The sequence below is a fragment of the Semicossyphus pulcher genome, unplaced genomic scaffold, assembly GCF_022749685.1.
Source record: "Semicossyphus pulcher isolate SPU_LCO1_2020_fin unplaced genomic scaffold, fSemPul1.0.p SCAF_17, whole genome shotgun sequence".
Lineage (NCBI taxonomy): Eukaryota > Metazoa > Chordata > Actinopteri > Labriformes > Labridae > Semicossyphus > Semicossyphus pulcher.
The window spans coordinates 12,363,307-12,384,134 of NW_027211681.1; the positions used below are offsets into that span (position 1 = coordinate 12,363,307).

The window sequence follows — 20,828 nt, forward strand, 5'->3', positions numbered from 1 at the left end:
GGGAGGGTCTTGCACACTGTACGCACACACCGACACCTGCCACAGCTGGTGGGGGCTGCTCGAGCATCTCTCCTCTCTGCCTCTACAGGTTGGTGACTGACTTACTGGCGATGACTCAATGACCAACAGCAGCAAACTGGACCCTCCCCTGTAGGTTTTCCCTTGCTGTTTCCACGGCCGCTGCAGCTGGACGCGTGGGGGAGAGAAGAAGAGGAGAGGAACAGCTGTCGGACCGATGGAGAGGAAGCAAGCATCTCCTCATCAGTACGGATCACTGGAGCGCACTGAATGGAGCAGAGACGCCGACAAACCAGGTTCACTTATAAACACACAGCGTTATTATTAGCTGTTTAAAGAGTTTAAAGTGAGCTTTCTGCCTATATTTTATATCTCCGATATCACTATCACTTTAAAATGTGCCACTGTATCTCGTGTTCTTTTTACATGTACTGGGAGTTATAATGTGTGATTTCAATCTGTTCTAACTCTCTTTATTCTAAAATATAATCTATGGCATTACCACAATGTCTCTGAAAGTCTTCATAGGTTTCAGCTCCACTAAAATGTATAGCATGACTACAGTAGTTTGTATAGTGTTTTAGTTTCACAGCTGGGTCATTTGTATGCTTGCTTGATTGAACCAATCAATGTGTCTGATGTGCCAGTGTGTATGTGTGTGTGATTATGACACATTCAGAGTGCCAACCGGTTAATTAGGGATTGCTTGTCCAATTAGAGACAAAAGCCCTGTCACCAGTTGGGGAAAAAGCAGTTAAGGCTTGGGTTGGGCGAGTTAGGGATTTTCCAGGACAAGAATGAGTCTATGTGAAATTTATGTCCACACAAGCGACTTAAAATGTATGTATGTGTGTGCTTAGTTTTCTATGAATCGTTTGCTACATTAAAGCATTAAAATAAGGCCAAAATTACGCCTTCCTTTTTGTCAAAACCTCAAAGAAATTCAATGAACCTGTGAAAAAAGAAAGCAGTGTATCCTCTGGAACCAGTGTTGACATTTTTCCTGAAAAACAAAGTGCAACGTTCATGTTTCATCAAAGTTGTTGCTGAAGTTTCTCATGTTCATTGATATCCTACATCAGAACTGTGTGATTTATGCTTACGACAGCATTATTCTATCAGACGGTGTGATCAGTCACGTGAGACGTCTGGAAAGCTTTGCGGATTAAGCTCTCGTAAATTTTCCTTTATTCCCGTCACTCCTCCTTCCCATATTTCCCACCTCTTGTCCTCCCTTTCTTCTCTCCCCTCCTACTCTCTCCTCCACCTCTGCCTCTTGGCCTATAATCAAGCTGATCTTTCTGTCATTGCGCCGTTCCCCCTCATTAAAGCACATTGTAGCAGTGAGTAGGAGAGGGATGGGACTGTAAACTCTGCTCATGATGCGACTTTGCATCTCCAGGGGTTAAGATAAAGAGAAGGGAGAGACATGGTGAGGAAATGACGGAGAGCAAAGGGAGATGTAACCCCAGCTGTAAGGGAGGAAAGAAGCGGAAAAAGTGTGAAGTAGGGAGCGTTCAGAGAGGTCTGGTGATGAGTCATAACTGCACAGTGGCAGAATAACCTGTCATAGAGAGCCTCTGCAGCACAACGTGGTGTCTCTTACAATGAAAGAATACACAACTCTTCATGTTGTGTGTCTTTATCTGACCCCACCTCATACGGTGTTTCAGTCAGCTACATGGGAATCCCCAGTTGGAGGTATTACAGCTTGTCTTACTGGCTACCTTGAGTTATTGGCAGGTGATGAATAAACAGTGTCTTTGGAGGTAGTTGCTGAGATAGGTCTTAGTTTTGAAGACTTTCACAAACTGTGAAATTATCACTAATTTACTGGCAACTATTCTCCAATAATTGCGGTATTTCACATTATGTTAAAATGACTGTAAATTGTACCATAGTATTTTTTTAACAAACCGGAAAAATGAAGAACATTATAGTGTTATTTACACTGTTTTGCATACTTTTAAATTATGTACAGTGTTACAAATGTACTGTAATGTAATTACTCTTGTACAAAAGTAATTTAAATTACAGTGCTACTGTTTAACAACAGTATACATTACTGTTTTACAATGAAATACTATTTTATGTTAAACTATATTATTAAGCTGTTGATGTGAAAAAGAACAAGGACAATTTAGTAAGTACTTACAGGCTGAACTGCCGGTGTGACTGTCATGAAGTCATAAAAGCACAATTGAAACTAATGCCATTAACGAGGACTCCCTTCCAGCAATTACTTAGTGATTTGTTAAATCTGTGACGACTGTGTGCTGTGAAGTCCATTCCTTTCAGTAAGCAACTCAACTTGTATTTTGTCAACAACACATTCAAACTGGGCCCCTCCTCCTGGGCTCTTCGTCACCAGAGAACACGGCCACCCCGCCGAGCTAACACCGACAGCATCACGGTTAGCTTTGCACTAGCTGTTGATGTAAAATAACAAAAAGGATAATTTAGTAAGTACTTAGTTGCTGAACTGCAGATGTGACTATGTCACTAATTCAAAAGCACAGGTGACACCAATGCCATTAATGAGGACTCCTTCCAGCAATCAATTAGTAATTAGTTACACCTGTGACAAGTGTGAAAATAGACTGTTAGTCAAGTCCATTCATTTTAGTAAGCAATTCACCTTGATATAGTTCAGGTGAGGCAAATGACAAGTGAAGTTATTGTCATTTCAACAATATACAGGTACAAAATGTTTTCTCTCCAGGACCACGATGCTACATAAAAGAAGGAGAAGCAAAAGGTGACATATAGTGCAGTTAAAAAAGTGGCACAGGTAGTGTAAACACAGACCAGTCGGCTGATCTACACAGTAAATGTAGCTAGCATATATATATATACATACAGTATACACAGTGCAAATATTGCAATTAATAGACCTTACAAAAAACGTATTTGAAAAGTTTGGTTTTTTTGCATTTTGCATAAGATGAAATAATTTACTCACTTAGGTTCCTTCTGATGTTCCACACATCTTTTCAGTTTTAGGTTTTTTTTAAGCAAAAAAAAAAGTGAGTTAGAGGAGAATTGACACTGTCTGTGCAGTAAGGACTGAACTACAACAGGGAGGCAGCTAACCTTAATTAGCAAAAGAAGTGTTAGCATGTAACGATGATGGAACATGGTAGCTGTACTTTTGAACCTTGGACACATTCAGGCTAGCTGTTTGCCTCTTCTTCTGGACTTTATCTTGAATTGAAACGTTCCGCTTACAGTCCATGTTTTTATATTTGTAATCCCATTAATGCTGTAGTTACATGTTTGCTGCCACAGTTCACTTCTTCTCAGACGCCAAGGTTGTGTTGACGCCACACTGACGTCAGCCATATTTGTCATAGAAACGGAGTAGAGCGTCTGCGTGTGAAGATGTCTGTCTGTACTTCAGGATCCCTTTTTGTCTGTCACACAAAGCCGAGTGCAGATGTACCAGCCCCTCATACAAAGCTTTACCGCCAGCGGAGATGTGAGTCCATGTAAACTGGCAATAATCACCAGGCACGCTTTATGCTTCCCATGGTGCTCTCACTGCTACCCTGAGGTCATACAATCCAAGTTTCAATTATTATGATGCACTTCTCCTCTGTTCACGCTATAGAAGACGTGTCTTCACAGCACTTTGAACCTGCTGAGCTCCTCCCTCAGGCTAAATGTGACTAGAATACAGATATTACATGCTAGAGCTAAACTAAGCAATGCTGTGTGTATATTAAGAGGATTTAAGGGCCCAGGAGGAGGCGGGGACCTGGTGTCAGTGGTTTCTTCCTGGTAATGTCCGTCTTAGCTCCTATGTTGTGCGGCTCTCTGCAGGGGAGTGACAGATATCCAGAACTGCTACTGTGCTAATGTAACGATTCGTGAGCAGACAGTGGTTATTAAGTCAATGATGTCCTTGCAGGCCTTCAAAAGGGTTAACAGGGCTTGGATCTCAGGCTAGATTAAATGTATTTAGCCTGAGGTGGTTGCAGTTCAGTGTTTGATATGCTGGTGAATGTGCTCCTAGTGCAGCTGGTGACTTTGGCTGTGTGAAAGGCTTTGATGTCCTCATACACCACTCAGACGTTCCCGGGGACCTCGGGATTAATTAATTGTAAATGGTCGTAGATAGTGTCATGAGATATTCAGCAAACATAATGCGATTTTATATTATTTGCTTCATTTTAACTTTGAGGATTGGATGTCTCTTGATTTTTGAAAGGACACAGTTAAAAGGAGAGATGCAGGGAGTGGTGCGTGAGTGACAGGCATAATGAGACAGACTTACAGCTAGTGTTTCATATTCCTGTCCACCAAACCATCAAAGCATCCTCTGTGCAGATTATTGTTCCACTTTAAAGGCAGAGCTGCTGTGTGTGAGAGTCAATACTTCGACAGGGATGACTTAACACCATTGTATTGTTCTTTAAAAATAATTATGAGCCATTCTGTTGTTCTTATATGAACATGCAGAATGCTGGAAGAATTGAACTGAAGATACTTTCATATATTTAGTGCCTTTTGTTTACACTTGAGACGCATCTGCTAGCACATATTGTGCATATGACAAATGCACATTTACTGTAGTAATAACTATTATTAGTGACAGATGCGTTTTCTTCCTTGATTTCACTTTGTGTAAGGAAATGCTTAACATCCTGTTTTCTTAAATGTTAATTGAATTTGGTGTCATGGTCAGACTGCAAACTACAATGTTAAATATATAAATTAATTAATGAAATAATTAGGCTTATGTTTTTCTCTAATATCCAAGAAGAATAAAAAAAATAGGTATGCACGAAATCGGATTTTTTGCCGATATGCCGATATTTTCCAACCCTTTTTGCCGATTGCTAATTTTGATACCGATATATCATACACATGTTTTTATCCACCAAATTGCAGAGACCATCAAGTCTCCCCATTAGTGGAATTGATACATGCCTACTCTTATTGAAGTGGCCCACTGGCAGATTCTTGAGATGGGCGATTACATTTGTAGTGTTGCGATGCTGAGCACAACCTTGCTGTCTGTTTTGGAAACTTTGAAAAACTGCCATCCCGCAGACATCAGACCCTACCTTTCAGAGTATGCAACACAACTGCTGGTACAGCCTCTCGTGATATCACGCACTGTTTACTGCAACTCCCTACTGGCAGGCCTTCCTGTGTGCACATTCAAACCTCTGCAGGTGATCCAGAACGCAGCAGCGCGGCTGGTCTTCAATCAACCCAACAAGCACATGTCACTACACTACACTAGGTCTACACTCCGTCCCGTCCTCTGCCAATGAAAGGTGCCTGGTACTCCCATCACAACAGGGCCCTAAGTCGCTAACTCTTCTCCTCAGTCGTCCCCAGGTGGTGGAACAAGCTACCAAACTCCATTCGGTTCGCAGAGTCCCTTTCACCTTTAAGAAGAAGCTAAAGACACAGTTCTTTCATGAACACCTCTGACCTTAATGATATTGATGCTGTTGATGATGATGAAATTGAGGATGTAGTTTATGCTGACCAGGATATTCATGATGATGATGACTACATTGACCTTGTTGATGCTGCTGCTTGAAGCTTTTTGTTGTCTCTTACTGAGTTTGTTGCCTCCTGTCTCAATCGTTGCGACCATAACAATATTATAGATTTTTAAGATTGCTGCTTTTGTTCTGTTAACTGACTCTTTAATTATGTGACCAACCATTTCAGCCCCGAAGAATTTCACTCCGCAGAAATGTTTACACTAAATGCCTGAACAGTGAACTTCACAGCAGAACAGGATAAGCAGTATCAAGACACAGAGAACAGACATGCGAGTCGTGCCAACCCCTGACACACGTTAATGTGACTGTGACGCTCAATTTCAAAGTGGATCAGCTGCAGCTGTTTATACATTTTAATTTGCAGATTCACATGCAGCGTTTGTCGTGCACTGGCAAACTGGACTTTGAATAGCTTCTTACATGCATGTGTCTACCTTTCTCTATAGTAAAAGTCAGTTAAAGAAATGTAAACATCCTTTAAAAACTATAAAATGTTAATATACTCTTTTGTACTTTTACAACATTTAAAGCGTATCCTCCCTCTCTTTATTTCTCTCTACCAGAGGACGACGTGGTGTCCATGGCGGACTCCACCATCACCGCGGACGACATCGAGGGGGAGCTTTTTAAGATTGAGAGGATCAGAGATGTCCTGGTCAGGAGGGAGTCAGAGCTCAGATACATGTGAGTGGTTCGCACAGCACCACCACTGTGGAGGATCTCAGTCATCTAAGGTCATGGTTTAATCTGAAAGGCGACTGGACTTGGTTGAAGTTGTTGATGTTTCTATAAAGTATGTTCTTGCCTGGGGATTATAGCGTGAGAAGATGTGCTTTGACTCTTTGATGATATCATGCTAACATGACAATATCTGGACATGTTGGGGGTGTCTGATTAAAAGTGCTTGACCGAAAGACTGACATGCATCCCTGAAAAAACAATATACTGATATGACTGTAAAGCTATAAATAAATACTTTCATACTTGTTCTAAATGTAACTGCATAAAGCCTTTTTTTCATCCAGGAACACACCTCAGAATCAGAGACACATCTCATAGCAGCATTGCCCTCTACTCCTCGTATGCCTCCGTATTCACGTCCCAATCTGGCCCCCATTAAAATTTCAACGACTTTACCTTCCACAAAGCAGGCTTATGCATGGATATTTATTCATCTACTCTTCTGAAAGAGAGATAGTAACACTGCTCAGACAGCGGGGGAAATATGGGGAGTGGCGCGTGTGGAGTAGCAAGCAAGCATCAGGCAGATAATGTAGGGGAATGAGAGACAGAGGAAGGAGATGGAGAGTCACGATTTTAAGCACCTTCTTTTCCCAGCGGTCCACATACAAACAGTGTTTTTTCTTTTAGTAAGTTGAGTTAAGTGTGCAATTTGTATTCCACACCTGCCTGTGTGTGTGTGTGTGTGTGTGTGTGTTTCTAAAAAAGACTCAGTTGCTGTGATACCTCTTTACTCCGAGGAAGGCTCAGAGGGTCCTCACCCCACCTAAATGTCAGTAAGGATCCACTGACTTGAAGGGCCATTGACAGAGAGAGAGTGATGCAGAGCGCAGCAGACTGAAAGCGATCTGACTCTGAGACGCCGCAGGGATTTCTGCCCCGAAAAGATTGTGTCATCTCCTGTGTGAAATATAAGATCAAAATCAATCTTCCTCTGTTTGAAATTCATTTTCACTGAGTCAAGATTTCACCCCTCACTACCCTTTAAATCACAAACTTACTGTGGGTTTCATTTGACGTTGTGCGTCTCTGTTCCTTCATGTCTGCGCAGGATGGATGACATTCAGCTGTGCAAGGAGATCACGCGTCTGAAGAAGGAGCTGCATAAATTAGTGTCCGTACCAGGTATGTGTCCTTGGATAATTCTGACAGATTTAGAATTTGGAAATCATCCTAGGTGAGGAATTATTGTTGTTGCGTCACAACTTTTTTCCCTGACAAACGATCGAAATCAGGTGACATATGGTATGGTTCACCCACAATACATAAAGATTTGTAGGCTATGGCGTCCTTGAAGCACTACAGTTCTTTATTGTAGTGCTATTTTGTCACACAGTTTACTTAAAGGAGCAGTTCGCCCCCGGAAAAAGCCACTGTCAGGCAAAGCTGGTGTTCTCTGTAGTCGATAGAAGCAATAATATTTGAAATTGGTGGCATAGCTGTGGAGAAAGTTGTACAAACAGTTTGTGGTTTCGCCCATTCTACATTCCTACAACACCCAGCATGCATTGTGCCGCTCCCTCTGAAAAGAACGGCCCAGCGAGAGACGCTGGAGTGAAATACTTCCGTTTTCCAGACAAGGACATTGATCGCTGCAGGCAATGGCTCAGAGCGGTACAGAATCAGAAATACGACGAGAATATACCAGTGGAATCGTCTAAAAAATCTTCAGGTCTGCAGTCTACATTTCAAACCTGACGGTTTTGGAATTTTATGTTGATGGAGAATAAAAACAGGTAAAAATTAAAAGTTTGGCATTTGGGACAAAAAGCTTTTTCACTTTGTTGTCAGGTTCGTATGGAGTCAGCAGGCTGTTACAGTTAGCTTTATGCTAGCTTATATTAGCATAAATGCTGGAAACGAGGAAAGGACAAGCCTAGTCTTTCTGAAATATCAAAAAAAAATCTACCGTTAAAACTTTTTAATTTCTGTTAATGTACAGATTGAACAAACAAGATTTGACCTGTCAATGAATCTACTAGATAGATAGAGATTGTGGTACTTTGTGGTACTCTGATTATGGCCAGGCTTGCTATTTTCCCACGCTTCCAGTCTTATGCTATGCTAAGCTAATCATCTTTTGGCTCCAGCTTATTGTTGACTAGACAGAGCTAATGGGGTATCTATCTTCTCATCTTACTCTCAGCGAGAAAACAAGCAAATCTTGCACTTATGTTAACGTCAGTTAAATGTTACAATTCCACTATTTGTGTTATTCATAATTACAGGGGCCAGAGACACCAGTTGTAAAAGTTGACTCAGCTCTGTAATTGGTCTCATTGTCCTATCAGAGCGACATCATCTGCAAATTTAATCGATGCACAATTATGACTTTATGACTTACACAGTCGTTGGTAAGCAATGTGAACAACAAGGGTGAGAGGACGCAACCTTGTGGTACCCCAGTCCGAGTGCTGATTACAGATGACTGTCGTCCGTGGATGTTGGTAGTAAAGTAAGTTTTGGAAGAGCTCTAGCAACTCAGATGTGTTGTGCTGCAGATAAGGACAAGTCCAACGATGACCGGCAGAAGGAGGAAGAGCTGCTGCAGCAGATCCACAAGCTGGTGGAGACCAGAGATTTCCTGGTGGACGATGTGGAGTTTGAACGGCTCAGGTGTGTTTCTGCCTCTGTGGTTTCATTACAGCCTGGCAGGAATCATTTGCTGCCTGTCAATATAGTCTGCCAATGAATAATTAAAAATTATAAATTTACAGAACTCATGCAGTCTCGCTGGAAAGGCCTCAGGGAATATGTCACCCAAGTGTAAAAACTTGAGTGTGATGTATTTTTCATGCACGAGCACCAATCTTTGATAACGCCATTCCTTATGCAGTGTTCATTAACATTCTTATAGTGACTGATAGGCCTCTGATTGGACATCACTTGAAGTCACACTCACCGCTAAAGTCATATAAGTATCATCAATATCATCCATATGCAATGCATGCTTCCACAGAGCTGCCCCATTGTGCTTCATTAAACACAGGAACATTTCCTGAGGCACGGCGCACTGAGACAGAACACCGCGGAGCGCACAGCGGAGAGCCGTTTCAATTAAAGATGTGTCAGCGTGAGTCACTCAGTGCTGCAAAAGGGGCCGCCATCGGTTAAAAAAAACCCTGTTTTTTTCATTACATTATTTTTCACCAAGCCTTTTAAATCTGGCTGTGGGTACTTCATTCAGAAACTGTCACTTGTAAAGAACACCTGTTTCCCGTGGGCCCACGTCGCCGCAAAATCGCTCAGCTTGTAATCTACTTGAAATTGGACAGTGTGGTATAAAGCATGTTTTAGGGTTAATCTTCTCACCCCTCCAGCTCTCAGACAGTATCAGGCGCTGTTAGTTTGTGTGATCTCCACTCTGCGTTGGCAGCTGACAGCCTGCTGCGAAAAAGCTGAAGGGCTGATAGGAAGGTGAGAGGCAGGAAGCAGGGGAACAACAGAGCGGTAATGGATCGGGGAGAGGAGAGGATGTGACGGCGCTCAAGGCCATGTTGTTCTCGCTGATAAATATAGAGATCTTTCTTGCTTTTTTTTTTTTTTTACCCTGACTGTCCTTCACAACAAAGTTTTTCATTTTCAAGGCAGGACAGACATGCTATGGTTAGCATACTCTGCCAATATCGTGCAAACCTACCACATGCATCTCGATAGGCTACTTCACTAGGCACTTTCATCATCCAAATACTCAAAATGCAGAGTGTGTTTACGGAGTCTAGTAATCTCTTCATGGACAAAGAGTGGCAGCCAGATATATTGAATTTAGCAGTAGAATCTCTCAGAGTAATCTAATCTTTCCTGACAGGCAGAACTGCATTATGTTTCTTATCCAGTGGGAATCTTGAGGAGGTGTTTCATCCTTCCACTTTAGTAACAATCATCCTCCTTTGAAATGCTCATACAGTGTGGAATAGATGGCAAGTTCAGCAATCGTACACTAGAAACTAGAATTGAATTAGACATCTTTATAACAAGTGGTTCGTATCAGGATGTTTATATAATTGGAAGGCAACATGTGCCTTACAAATGCACCTATTTCCATGTGTTTTACGTCAGTCTTTCTCCATTTCTACAGGGAGAACGAAGAAGATAAGGAAATGGCAGATTTTCTGAAGTCCAAATTCCCGAGACATATGAAGAAGAAAGGTATTCATGTTTAAAGAGAGCTGCTACTTTGTTCTCCATCAAAGTTTGAGTATCTGAGAGAGGAATAAGCTGTGGCAAGAACTTTCTTTGTTCCGAACATTTTCCTTGTTCAAGGTGCTTTCCTCTTGAGGGCTTTGAAGGATGAAGTTTCACAGATACACTGACTAGTGCAAAATGAAATTGAAATGGGAGTTCTGAGGCTGTGCTTTAGACTTGTCTGCAAAAAGATATGTCTTTCTCCTCCTCTTGGTCTTGGTTTTTATACATCAGCACTTATGTCTGTGTGTGTATGTAAGAGAAAGAGCTAGAAAGCATCACATTCAAAGGGACAGATGAAGTTGTCTCTTGTCTCAGACACCATTTGGAGAATATTTTACCTGTTACTCAGTGCGATTTCTCCATACTTTAGGTTTACCAACCAGACGGGTGCCATCCAGGGCTCAGCAGACCTCCTCCCCCTTCACCAAGACAGGCCTCACCCTGCTGAAGGAGTGCTGCGGCTTCACCTGCTCCATCATGTAGACTAACGCCAAAATGTTGGGCCCCACTGCAACCGAAAAACAGCCATTTCACAGGAGTTTATTTTCCAGTTTCAGCTCTTCAGTCTGAGAAAGACTGGATGGAGCAGCGCAGAACGCTGAAGATATGTTTGCTCAGAAGGAGAGGAAAGAATTTAGCAAAGATCACGTGGTGTGTTTTCAACGCCAAGACCCCAGTCTGTCCTGAGTTGACGTGATTTCCCTTCTGTGTGTCGCTGATTTCCAAATGTCTCATCACACTAATTATCACTGCTTAGCCAACTTCTTCTGACAAACTGAGCCCAGCATACTGTATTTATCTCTCTCTTTCATGCAGACAGGAGGGGGTGTGAAGCACACAAACAGCACAGCACATGTCAGCCATGGATAGTGCACTCACTAATTGGATCCAGCTACCACGGCATGCCCACAAGTTTTATATTTAAAGACCTAACCGAGCTAAACTGTCACCTCTTCGTTAGGAAAAGAAGCTGTTTTTTGCAGGAGTCGGCAGGCCAGTCTAGACACATTGCTGGAACTTTATGATCAGCATTAACGAGATGACACGAATGAAAGTGACATTAACGGGGTTGTGTTAGGATGACGTTGTGACCTTTTGAAAGGTGGTGACTCGTGAAGAAACGACGGATGTCTCGTCACGCTCCAATTTCCTTTAATAGCTAAATATAAACACTTAAGTAAACATGTCAACTTTTTTTTTTTTAAAGTTAACAGTGATTCAAAAATGATTGCAGCATTATGTGGGGACACACACATGCAGTATTAAGACCATACGATTCTGGACACACAGGCACAAGCTGATGAACTACTCATTTATTAGTTTCGTATCACTCGCATACGTTTCCACAAATGATATGAATCCGCACACGACTGCACACCACTAGACCTAATATACAAACCACTCCAGTGATAAAGGCAGACATTGCACACATGACTCAGGCACACTTATGTGTGTTTTGAGTGGTTACTTGATGTTTCATATTAATCTGCTGGCGTAGTCCAACTCTATTCAGCCCATTGCCACTATGAATAAGCACTATGTATTTGTTCCCCACACTATTTTTTATCAGCTATATATACCTAAAGGAAGTGTACACTACATTTGGCCAATCAAACTATGGAGCAGATCCCTGTGTTGCTGAGAAGAATAGTCACCATAGCAACCTTGTATACCCCATATCTTCACAATGAGACGATGCGGCAGGTTGGGAGAGGTGAGATTTCAGAGATGTGTCTAAAGCAAGACATTGTGGTTAACTAATGAAGAGTGAACAGGAAAGAGAATAAAAGTGATGTCTAATGTGGATTTTTATGCACACCTACACAGCCTTCTTATGACAACAAGAAATCTAAAATAATTTAGCTTCTGAATCCCTTTCTCATCCTTTAAGTTAAACGAAAAACGCCTAAAGAATTAGTAAACGGAAATCTGCTGTTTTCCCAACTGGAAAGTTGACGTATTAGAGATACACAGATTTTAAATTTGATGGTAATTATAAGTCTCATTTTAAAATAATTTCAGATGATACACCTCCAAGCGAATCTGTCAGGTTTCTCGTCCCTTTTATGGTTTATTCACAACTAGTCATGAATGCAGCTGTCCCCTTTGTTCAGTCGGAGGCTTTAGGTCAGATATCATAGATGCCAGCATCTATCTCTGCTGCTGTCATGAAGTTTCACAAGGGGATAAAATGTTTGCATAACATTATGACAGTGTAAACCTTTTTGCCACATAGAACAGTTTTTAACTTAAAAATACAAATATTGAAGAGTTTGCATGTTCTCCCTGTGCATGTGTGGGTTCCCTCCGGGTACTCTGGTTTCCTCCCACAGTCCAAACACATGCTCGTTAGGTTTATTGGTAACTCTAAATTATCAGTATGTGTGTGTGTGTGTGTATGTGTCAGCCCTGTTATTTACCATATTCTCACGGCGACAATCTTCCTTTGATGTTACTCTTAGGGTAGCAAGCTAAAATTTGGTAATAATGTTGTGCTGCTGTATTCCATGTTGTCAATTGTAGAGGCTAAATTTAGGGAAAACTTCAGAATAATAAACAAGTGACAACGAACCATGAAAACCTGAAGGGACATGGGCCATATTTAAAGATAAAACAACATATTTGATTACACATTAGGTACTGGCAGACGAATGGCTAAATGTTAGCATTCAACCACTTCCAGCTAGCATTACTATTAGCAATAGCTTGGAAGTAACGCCTTTCCTGTCATATTGTCTTACACTATTCGGTCTATAATCATTGGTATCAAGTGGTAACGTTAGCCTTCAGCCACTCCTGAGATGACGGTAATGTAAACTAGAAAGTAGTTGAATACTTCCTAGCTAACATTAGCCACTCCCTAGCTAGAGGTAATGGTGGCTAGAAAGTAGCTTGCTGTGTCCCAATCCAGGGGCTGCAACTTGAAGGCCGTATTTGAAAGCTGATTGCGTCACAGCGGTGCGTCAGATGCAGCTGACAAATGCTTCCTCCTTTTCCCGGGCCACGAAGGATCCACTGGGTGCATCCTACGCTGCCCAACGTATCCCAAGATGCATTGCGTGCAAATTCAAACGAGATGGCGGACTCTAACGCAGCCCAGGTATAAACTTTGAAATGTAAAAGTTTTTGGTTTCAATTTAATCATATAGGTTAAGTTACGTGATGTTAGTTATTCTAGCTAGTTAGCCCGCTACCTACTTGTTGCTAGGTGACAGGAGCTGTGTTTGGTGATGCAAGGGTTAGGGAGGTAACAGCTGGGCACGCAAACAGGAAATCCTCCGTAGACCAGACTGTCTCATTTCAGTTCGACTTTAACGGTCTATGCAGGCTATTAAAGGCACATCCTCCGTAGACTGCATCCTTCGAGGCTGCAGCCCGTGGATTGGGACACAGCTGCTGAATACTTTCTAGCTAACATAAGCCACCCTAGCTAACAGTTATGTTAGCTAGAAAGTAGCTGAATACTTTCTAGCTAACATTAGCCACCCTAGCTTACAGTTATGTTAGCTAGAAAGTAGCAGAATGCTAACATTATCTCTTGTCTGACAATAGCTAAATGATTATTAATATGTTGCTTAAACTTAAAATACAGCCAACTTGAGCTATTAGATAACAGCGATTTGTTTGATTCCCTGCATTTATGCTATTTACAACCTGGAGTACAAGAGTAACGCATTATAATCGCAGTTTTGCTTCCCATCCTGAGAGTGACATCAGAGGAAAATGGGCACCGTGTACATATGGTCAATTGAATGGCGACCTGGCGAATTAGATATTTTTTGTGTTGGGTCAGGGGACTGAGTGTGCCATGTTTCTGTTCTTCAGTTTGTACATTTAAACATAAATTCAGCTGTTTACACCAGTTGGAGGATGTGTTACATCCCCTAACTGTGTTCTGCCTGAGAAAAGAGATGATCTAAAAACTATGTGAGACCCTGTAGCCTCCTAGGAAATGTTGCAGGGAGAGGGAGTCGGAGGGAGAAAGTGATATTAGAATAGATGGTTGTAGTGGTCAAAAGCGGGGGGAGATGAAAAAAGAGAGGGAGGACAAAGAGTTGGGGGGTTGTTAATCTTCAGTGTGAGTCATCCTTAGTGAAATCTGTGAGTTCCCACAGGGCCAGCGATCAGTGTACGCAGCGTAGTGGTAAGGGCAGGACTGTCATTCAAACAGTGTAATCCTGCGCACGATCTGCACAGCTCACTATAACAGTAAAATGTGTTTATACGTGTGTGTGTGTGTGTGTTTGTGTGTGTGTGTGTGCGTGTGAGAGAGAGACAAATGGAAATGTGTAGGTGTGTATGCAGTGTGTGTGTACCTGTGCTTGTTTGTGTGCCTACGAACACTAAGGTGATAACAGGAGGTATAGTAGCTGTCACTGCTTTGTTACTATGGTTACTGGGACTGGATTGTAAACCCTCACTTCCTGTTTCATTAGGTCGTGCTGTGTATTAAACTCAAAGGCTGCAGGCTGCATGTGTGGTGCGACTACAAGGACCTGTTTTTCTAATGTTCAGGGTTATTTCATGTTCTCAGTTAAAGCTGCAAATGTAATAAATCAAATCTTATCTCAAGATTCAGTCTCATTACTCATACTCTGCTCGCATGTGGACATAATCTTGCTTGTGTTTCATGTGACTTGAATCTGCTGCAGAATGTGACACATCCCGCCTCTCTCCATAGTTCAAAAATACTCCCGTACAATCACCTCTTAGCTTTCTAATTAGCACATCAAGTTGCTGCTCGTTGCCTGGAAACCCCACGATGATTAGACCCAGGAAGTGAAGACGCCATGCTCGTGTCTGCATCGAGAGAGAGATACAAGTGAATGTGAAGCAAGCACGTTGGCACTTACTGTTTCAGTTTCAGTGGCATCTCTAAAGAAAAACACCATCCACTAAAAACAGGACACCTGTAGGACACCTGTATCAGCAAACAGTATGTTTTTTTCATTGCATTGTGGATTATTGCAGATAATAGGCTCTGGGCCATATAAAACGTTGTCATTCTACACTTTGTTCAGCGAGATATTCTTTATAAGTGAACACAACCTTGATGGCCAGAAGGCCAACTTGGTTTTTAGTTGCTAATTTGAACCACTCCAACACTCACCTATACGCTGTGATTGGCTCAGGGAACAACAACAGTGCCCCTCCTGAAAACGTCCCGTGCAATGCAGAACAGAATAGATGAGCAGAACCCTTGTGAGAAGGGTCTCCCAAGGGTCTGTACACACAGGCAGTTTTTTTTAGGAAAATCCTACTTATTATACCTTTGACACATTTGTATTTTAGGCATGTAGCTAAAGCTACAGGACGACAAAGCTACAGGACCTGATACGGATGCAATTAAGAAAAACAACCATTTTCTTTCTGCAACTTAAATGAAGGGTGCAGAACAAAGAGTCAGGTTGTTTGTTGAGAATTCCAATACATTATAAAGATGAACAGGTAGAAAACTAATGATAAGAAGGGAAAAAATTTACACACATAACAATCAAGTGAGAAAAAGATGGTAGAGTCTTCTGGTCCTAAATCTCTCCAAAAAACCCACAGAGGCCTGCAGGTGTTCGCGTAGTCACACTCTGTCATTGCTACTTTGGCCTTTCTCTGACTAAACCCGCATTTGCTTGACGTAGCTGCTGACATAATTAAAGGGAGATAAGCAGAGAAACAGACCCAGGACCTGGCAACCTGCTGCTTCATAATCATTTGATTATTTGTTACGAGACGCTGGGGAATTGTTTTAAGGATACACTGAGGGATGCAGGGAGGAAGGGCAGACAGGAATGGAAGCAGAGAGAGAGAGAGTGTGGAGGTAGACTGGGTGACTGGGGGATGAGTCACAGCTGCTTTTTTATAAAAAGAGAGGAAATCAGTTTTGTTTCCTGCGTTATTGACTTTAGAGAGAGTTAATGGAACCTGGCAACCGTCCAAATAAAGGTGAAAGTACCGCCCACGCTCTCATCACCGCTGACTGTGACGCTGAGTGTTGCTTTTATTTAGACTGAAGAGACACACGGGACATGGATAAAGCAGAGTCGGAAAAAGGAAACGGAACAATGTCACATACAGACAGAGGATGGTATAACAAAAATATGCCTTTTATAAAAAATATCATATCATCATATTCATGCCATATGGTCTGATCATACAGCACAAATCACCAGTGAGCTTGTGCAGATGAAAGAATAGAGAGCAGGCTCCAGCTGCAGGCAGGCTCACCAGCAGCTGCAGCAGCAGCAGCGCTCACATGTCACTGGACTGTTAATGAGCCAGGACACACAGCTCTGGTCCTGCCAGGATCAAAGACCTTTCACAGTAAAAGCTTCAGAGCAGATCGACCTCCACAACAACAACATGAAGAGTTTTTCCTCTTTGTAACAATCTGACAGCCCTCTAAATTGCCTTCTCTACTTCTTTGTGTTTGCTGCAGGGTTGAAAGAGCATCTTTCTTCCTTTTGGACACAGCATTGTTATTTTGTGTATTTGATTCACTTTGCTCACTTATAGTTAATCAAGCCTTCCTCGGATGTTAAAAATCGAATCGTAATCTGATTCACCTTTACAGCTACAAGAAGCCAAAGTATCCGAGGATCCCAAACTATTTTGAGGGTTAAATTTCAGTGCTGTGTTCAATATGCTTCTGTTCAGTTAAAATCCTCTTTAAACAGAGGATACAGTAAGTTAACAGTTTATTACAGTCATCTCACAGTCCTGCAATAAATCCCTGTTTTAGTGAGCTTAAAATGTCCAGAGAGTGTTGTTTTTGCTTTTGTTGAATTGTGCTGTGCTACAGCAAAGGGTTTCTTTTATTTATCCAGCCCTTATTTATGTAAATGAAGAGGGAAAAACAATGCAGGTACCTGTTGAGTGAAATCAAAAGCAGCACAAACTAAATCCTCCAAAAGACCCCACAGCTGAATTTCTAAAACGTAGAGCAAAAACCTCCAGACAAAGGTACAAAAGAAATAAACATATTTAGGTATACGGCGGCTTTCCATTGAGGTTTTTGGGGCTTCAGCAGAGTCAGGGAATCCCACTGTATGTTGGATATTTCATGTAGACATGATGTTTAAAATAAGGCTATAATAATTTTTACATTTCAATAATCATCAAGTCGCAAGGAATGCACAGTTATGTTGATTTATGTGTAAAGTTTCCCCTTGGTTCATTTGACCTTGGACTATGGATTTGTTAAATGTCAGCAGGCTTTAACAGAAGAAGATCACAGAGGAGATTATGACATAATATCTGCAGTAAGTATAAAACATAACACCCCTATAGCTCCTCTCTTAGTCATGAGACAGAAGAAATTCTCATACAGTAAAGTGTCTTTGGAGTGAGAAAATAAACATCTACTGACATTTGTGGTTATTTCAGTCAGGTGTCCATTTTGTGTTTGTGGTTCGTCTGTCACATTTCTTTTCATTTCTCCTTATTTACTCTTACTTACAAGGACACACTGAGCATTTCAGCCTATGTCACATTACATGAATCATAGTTTGTAGGCTGAGTTTACAAACACGGAGATAGCGAGTGTTTTATTTCCTCCCATTACATCAGAAGAGAAGCCTTTCTCACCATTAAAGCATCCTGCTGCTCCCGAGGGACGGAACAATGTCAGATTCAAAGTCAAAGATAAAAAGAGAGGATTAGTGTTTGTATTTTTTTTGCCAGGGCTCAAGGTAAATCTTCGTCTGTTGAAGAAGACAGAATAGTAATTGGCGGTTGCTCTTAAGACTGGCAGTGATGCCTGGGTATTCTAAGCACTAGATGGGTGCAGAGTCACATAATAACCAAGTACTTTCAACACATAAATTGAAATAACTACAGCGGACCTACACATTAGTCGACCGATATTATTGGGCCAATATTGGTCTATCACAGATATATCTGCATCAGTGTAAATGTTTATGGACATGCACAGATATGAAACCATTTTTAACAGATCAGATAATGTGGAAACAATGCTTTGGGTGATTTTAGTTCTTTTGGCAGAGTCCACTCCGACACCTTAATGAAAAATACTCCTTCAGCACCTTCTGCAACACAGGATAGGAGTTAAACGTCAATAGGTTGACAATAATGTTAAATATTCTTTAATAAAGCACTATGTTTGAGAACGCAGCCTTCTGAGTACCTTTGCACAATCATATCCACATAGAAAAGACCACATTAGAAATCGATCAGATTTACCCCTCTTAAATCTGCAGTGTCAAAATTATGGGGTTAGGCTCAAAATATTATAACAGGTAGTTTTTAGCTATAGCAATGAAAACATTAGAAATAGCAAAGTTAAATAGAGGTTGTAACTGTTTAAGCCTGGTTTCAGCTCATAGGTAGAATATGGGATTCCTCAAGGAAGTATTCTTGGACCTCTTGTATTTCTATTATATATGCTGCCACTTAGAAATATGATCTCACATCACCATGTCAATTACCACTTTTATGCTGACGACACTCAATTGTACATCTTTCTCACCAAATGACCCCAACGCACTGCAAGCTGTCATTGTCTAACAAACTTTTATTATATCTATTGTTTTCAGATCAATTTTCTGTCTGTTTGTTATGTGAAGCATTTTGTGCTGAAAGTTTGTGTGAAAGGTGCTATATAAATAAGGTTGAGTTGAGCGGAGCTGAGCTGAGGTTGGAAATAAAATAACCACTAAGGTAAATTAATGAAGTACTTCCACATTTTGTTGTAAGCAATCATCATGTATTGGGAAGGTCAGTACGGTTTTATTACAGTGAATGAAACACAACTTTTACAAAGCTTTTCAGTCACTTCAAACATCACTGTTACAACTATTTATTAGCCTTCTTACGTTCAACTGCATTCTAAATAGACGGTGTGTTTTAAGAATGATAGACATCCATAGCTGTCACATACATGGGATTTAATTTGTAATGTGTATTGCATATCAATTTCCAAGGTTAACTGAATGGCAGAATTTAAAGAGAGCATTTCATTAACATCTTGGTGCATGACAGAGGACAGAGTGAAAAAGGGTAGAATTTTCTAATTGGTATTAAAAGTTAGGTAAGTTGAGAAGCAGAGAATTACAAACCAAATTGCAAATAAAATAAACTTCACATATTAGCCTTGGATTTTAGTGTGAGGCTGAAGAGTTAATCAGCCAGCAAGGTCAGATTACTTTCAATCATTTGGGGGACACCTGGTGGTCAGTTAATGCTAACCACTGGTCCCAAGACTCGATTTTCATTTGCTCATACAGGTAGTAGCCTTCATTGCCCTAGCTTTGAACACCGGAGAGGCATTCAAATGTCACATTGACCCTGGAAATAATCAAGTAGAATGTCAAATGCAAAAAAAAAGGAGTTGAAAGATGGTGAGAAGAAAAGCACTGCAGTAAGAAAAACTTTGAATAGGCAGGAGAGATGCAGAGGGATGTCTGGGTTGACAGATTTGTGACGTCTCTGTGTCACCAGCCAGCTGATGTCCATGGAGGTTATATAGATAAACACTTTATTCAGCAAGGCCATTGTACCCCAGCACCAAGGATGGACAGAACAGGACAAAAGCATCATCACTTTGAGGAATGATTTTGTGTGTGCCATATTGCACAACAAAAACAAGCTATTTGAGTAAATTCACAACCTCATGGTGAGTGTTGGGAGCACAAATAGATCCAGGTGTTATTTGAGGTTCTGTAAGGGCAGCTTAAGTTGAATTTGTTGCTGTGGCTTCTCACTCTGCAAACAGGAGTAGTTGCATCCTCACATCTTGTTACAACAGTCAACTCAGATTCATTGGACAGCAGGTATCTGGCTCCATCTTGTGTTCGCACAGAGTAAGTGCAACTAAAAGTGAGCCAGATTCAGTTTCCCCGCCAAGTTGAGTTACACGTCAGTAGTGAACCTGTACTGGTGAGTGGACGTGTACGGCGCGTCAGCCGGTTCCCGGAAGCAGCGAACAGAAACATGGACCGGGTGGTGGTTGAAGTGCCGATCAACAACGGTGAGACACACAACCACCTGCACGTCTAACGCGCCTTTCAGTCACTTATAAACACATTCTAGACGTCATATATCTCAATTCGAGCACAATTACTCCTCCTCTTCCTCTGACGCAATGTATGGGTTGTGAACGTCCTGTAGCCTCTGCAGGAGCATGAGTGCATGACTGGCTATTCAGTCTCGTGTCTGCGTGGATTCGTGTAGCTGCAGGATACTGCTGCTTGTACTGGTGCACTCCTGTCACCACATACATCTGTGCACCTAAACACAGCACAAAAGACTCATCTGACATAGATTAAGTTAATATTACCTGCAGTCTTATTCCAGGAACGGTGTTTTGTTATAACCATAGCAAATGCTCAAGTTGGACTTGGC

The 20,828-nt window shown here is 41.4% G+C and overlaps 1 protein-coding gene across 1 annotated transcript; it reads left to right on the plus strand.

Annotated features, from left to right (window-relative positions):
* Positions 1 to 14: 14 nt before the first annotated feature.
* Positions 15 to 15,044, plus strand: LOC138594757 (bMERB domain-containing protein 1-like). Its single transcript, XM_069665972.1, has 6 exons — positions 15 to 314; positions 6,107 to 6,227; positions 7,336 to 7,409; positions 8,786 to 8,900; positions 10,363 to 10,433; positions 10,843 to 15,044. Exons 1-6 carry the CDS (start codon positions 236 to 238, stop codon positions 10,953 to 10,955), a joined length of 573 nt encoding a protein of 190 aa, XP_069522073.1. The 5' UTR covers positions 15 to 235; the 3' UTR covers positions 10,956 to 15,044.
* Positions 15,045 to 20,828: the final 5,784 nt, after the last annotated feature.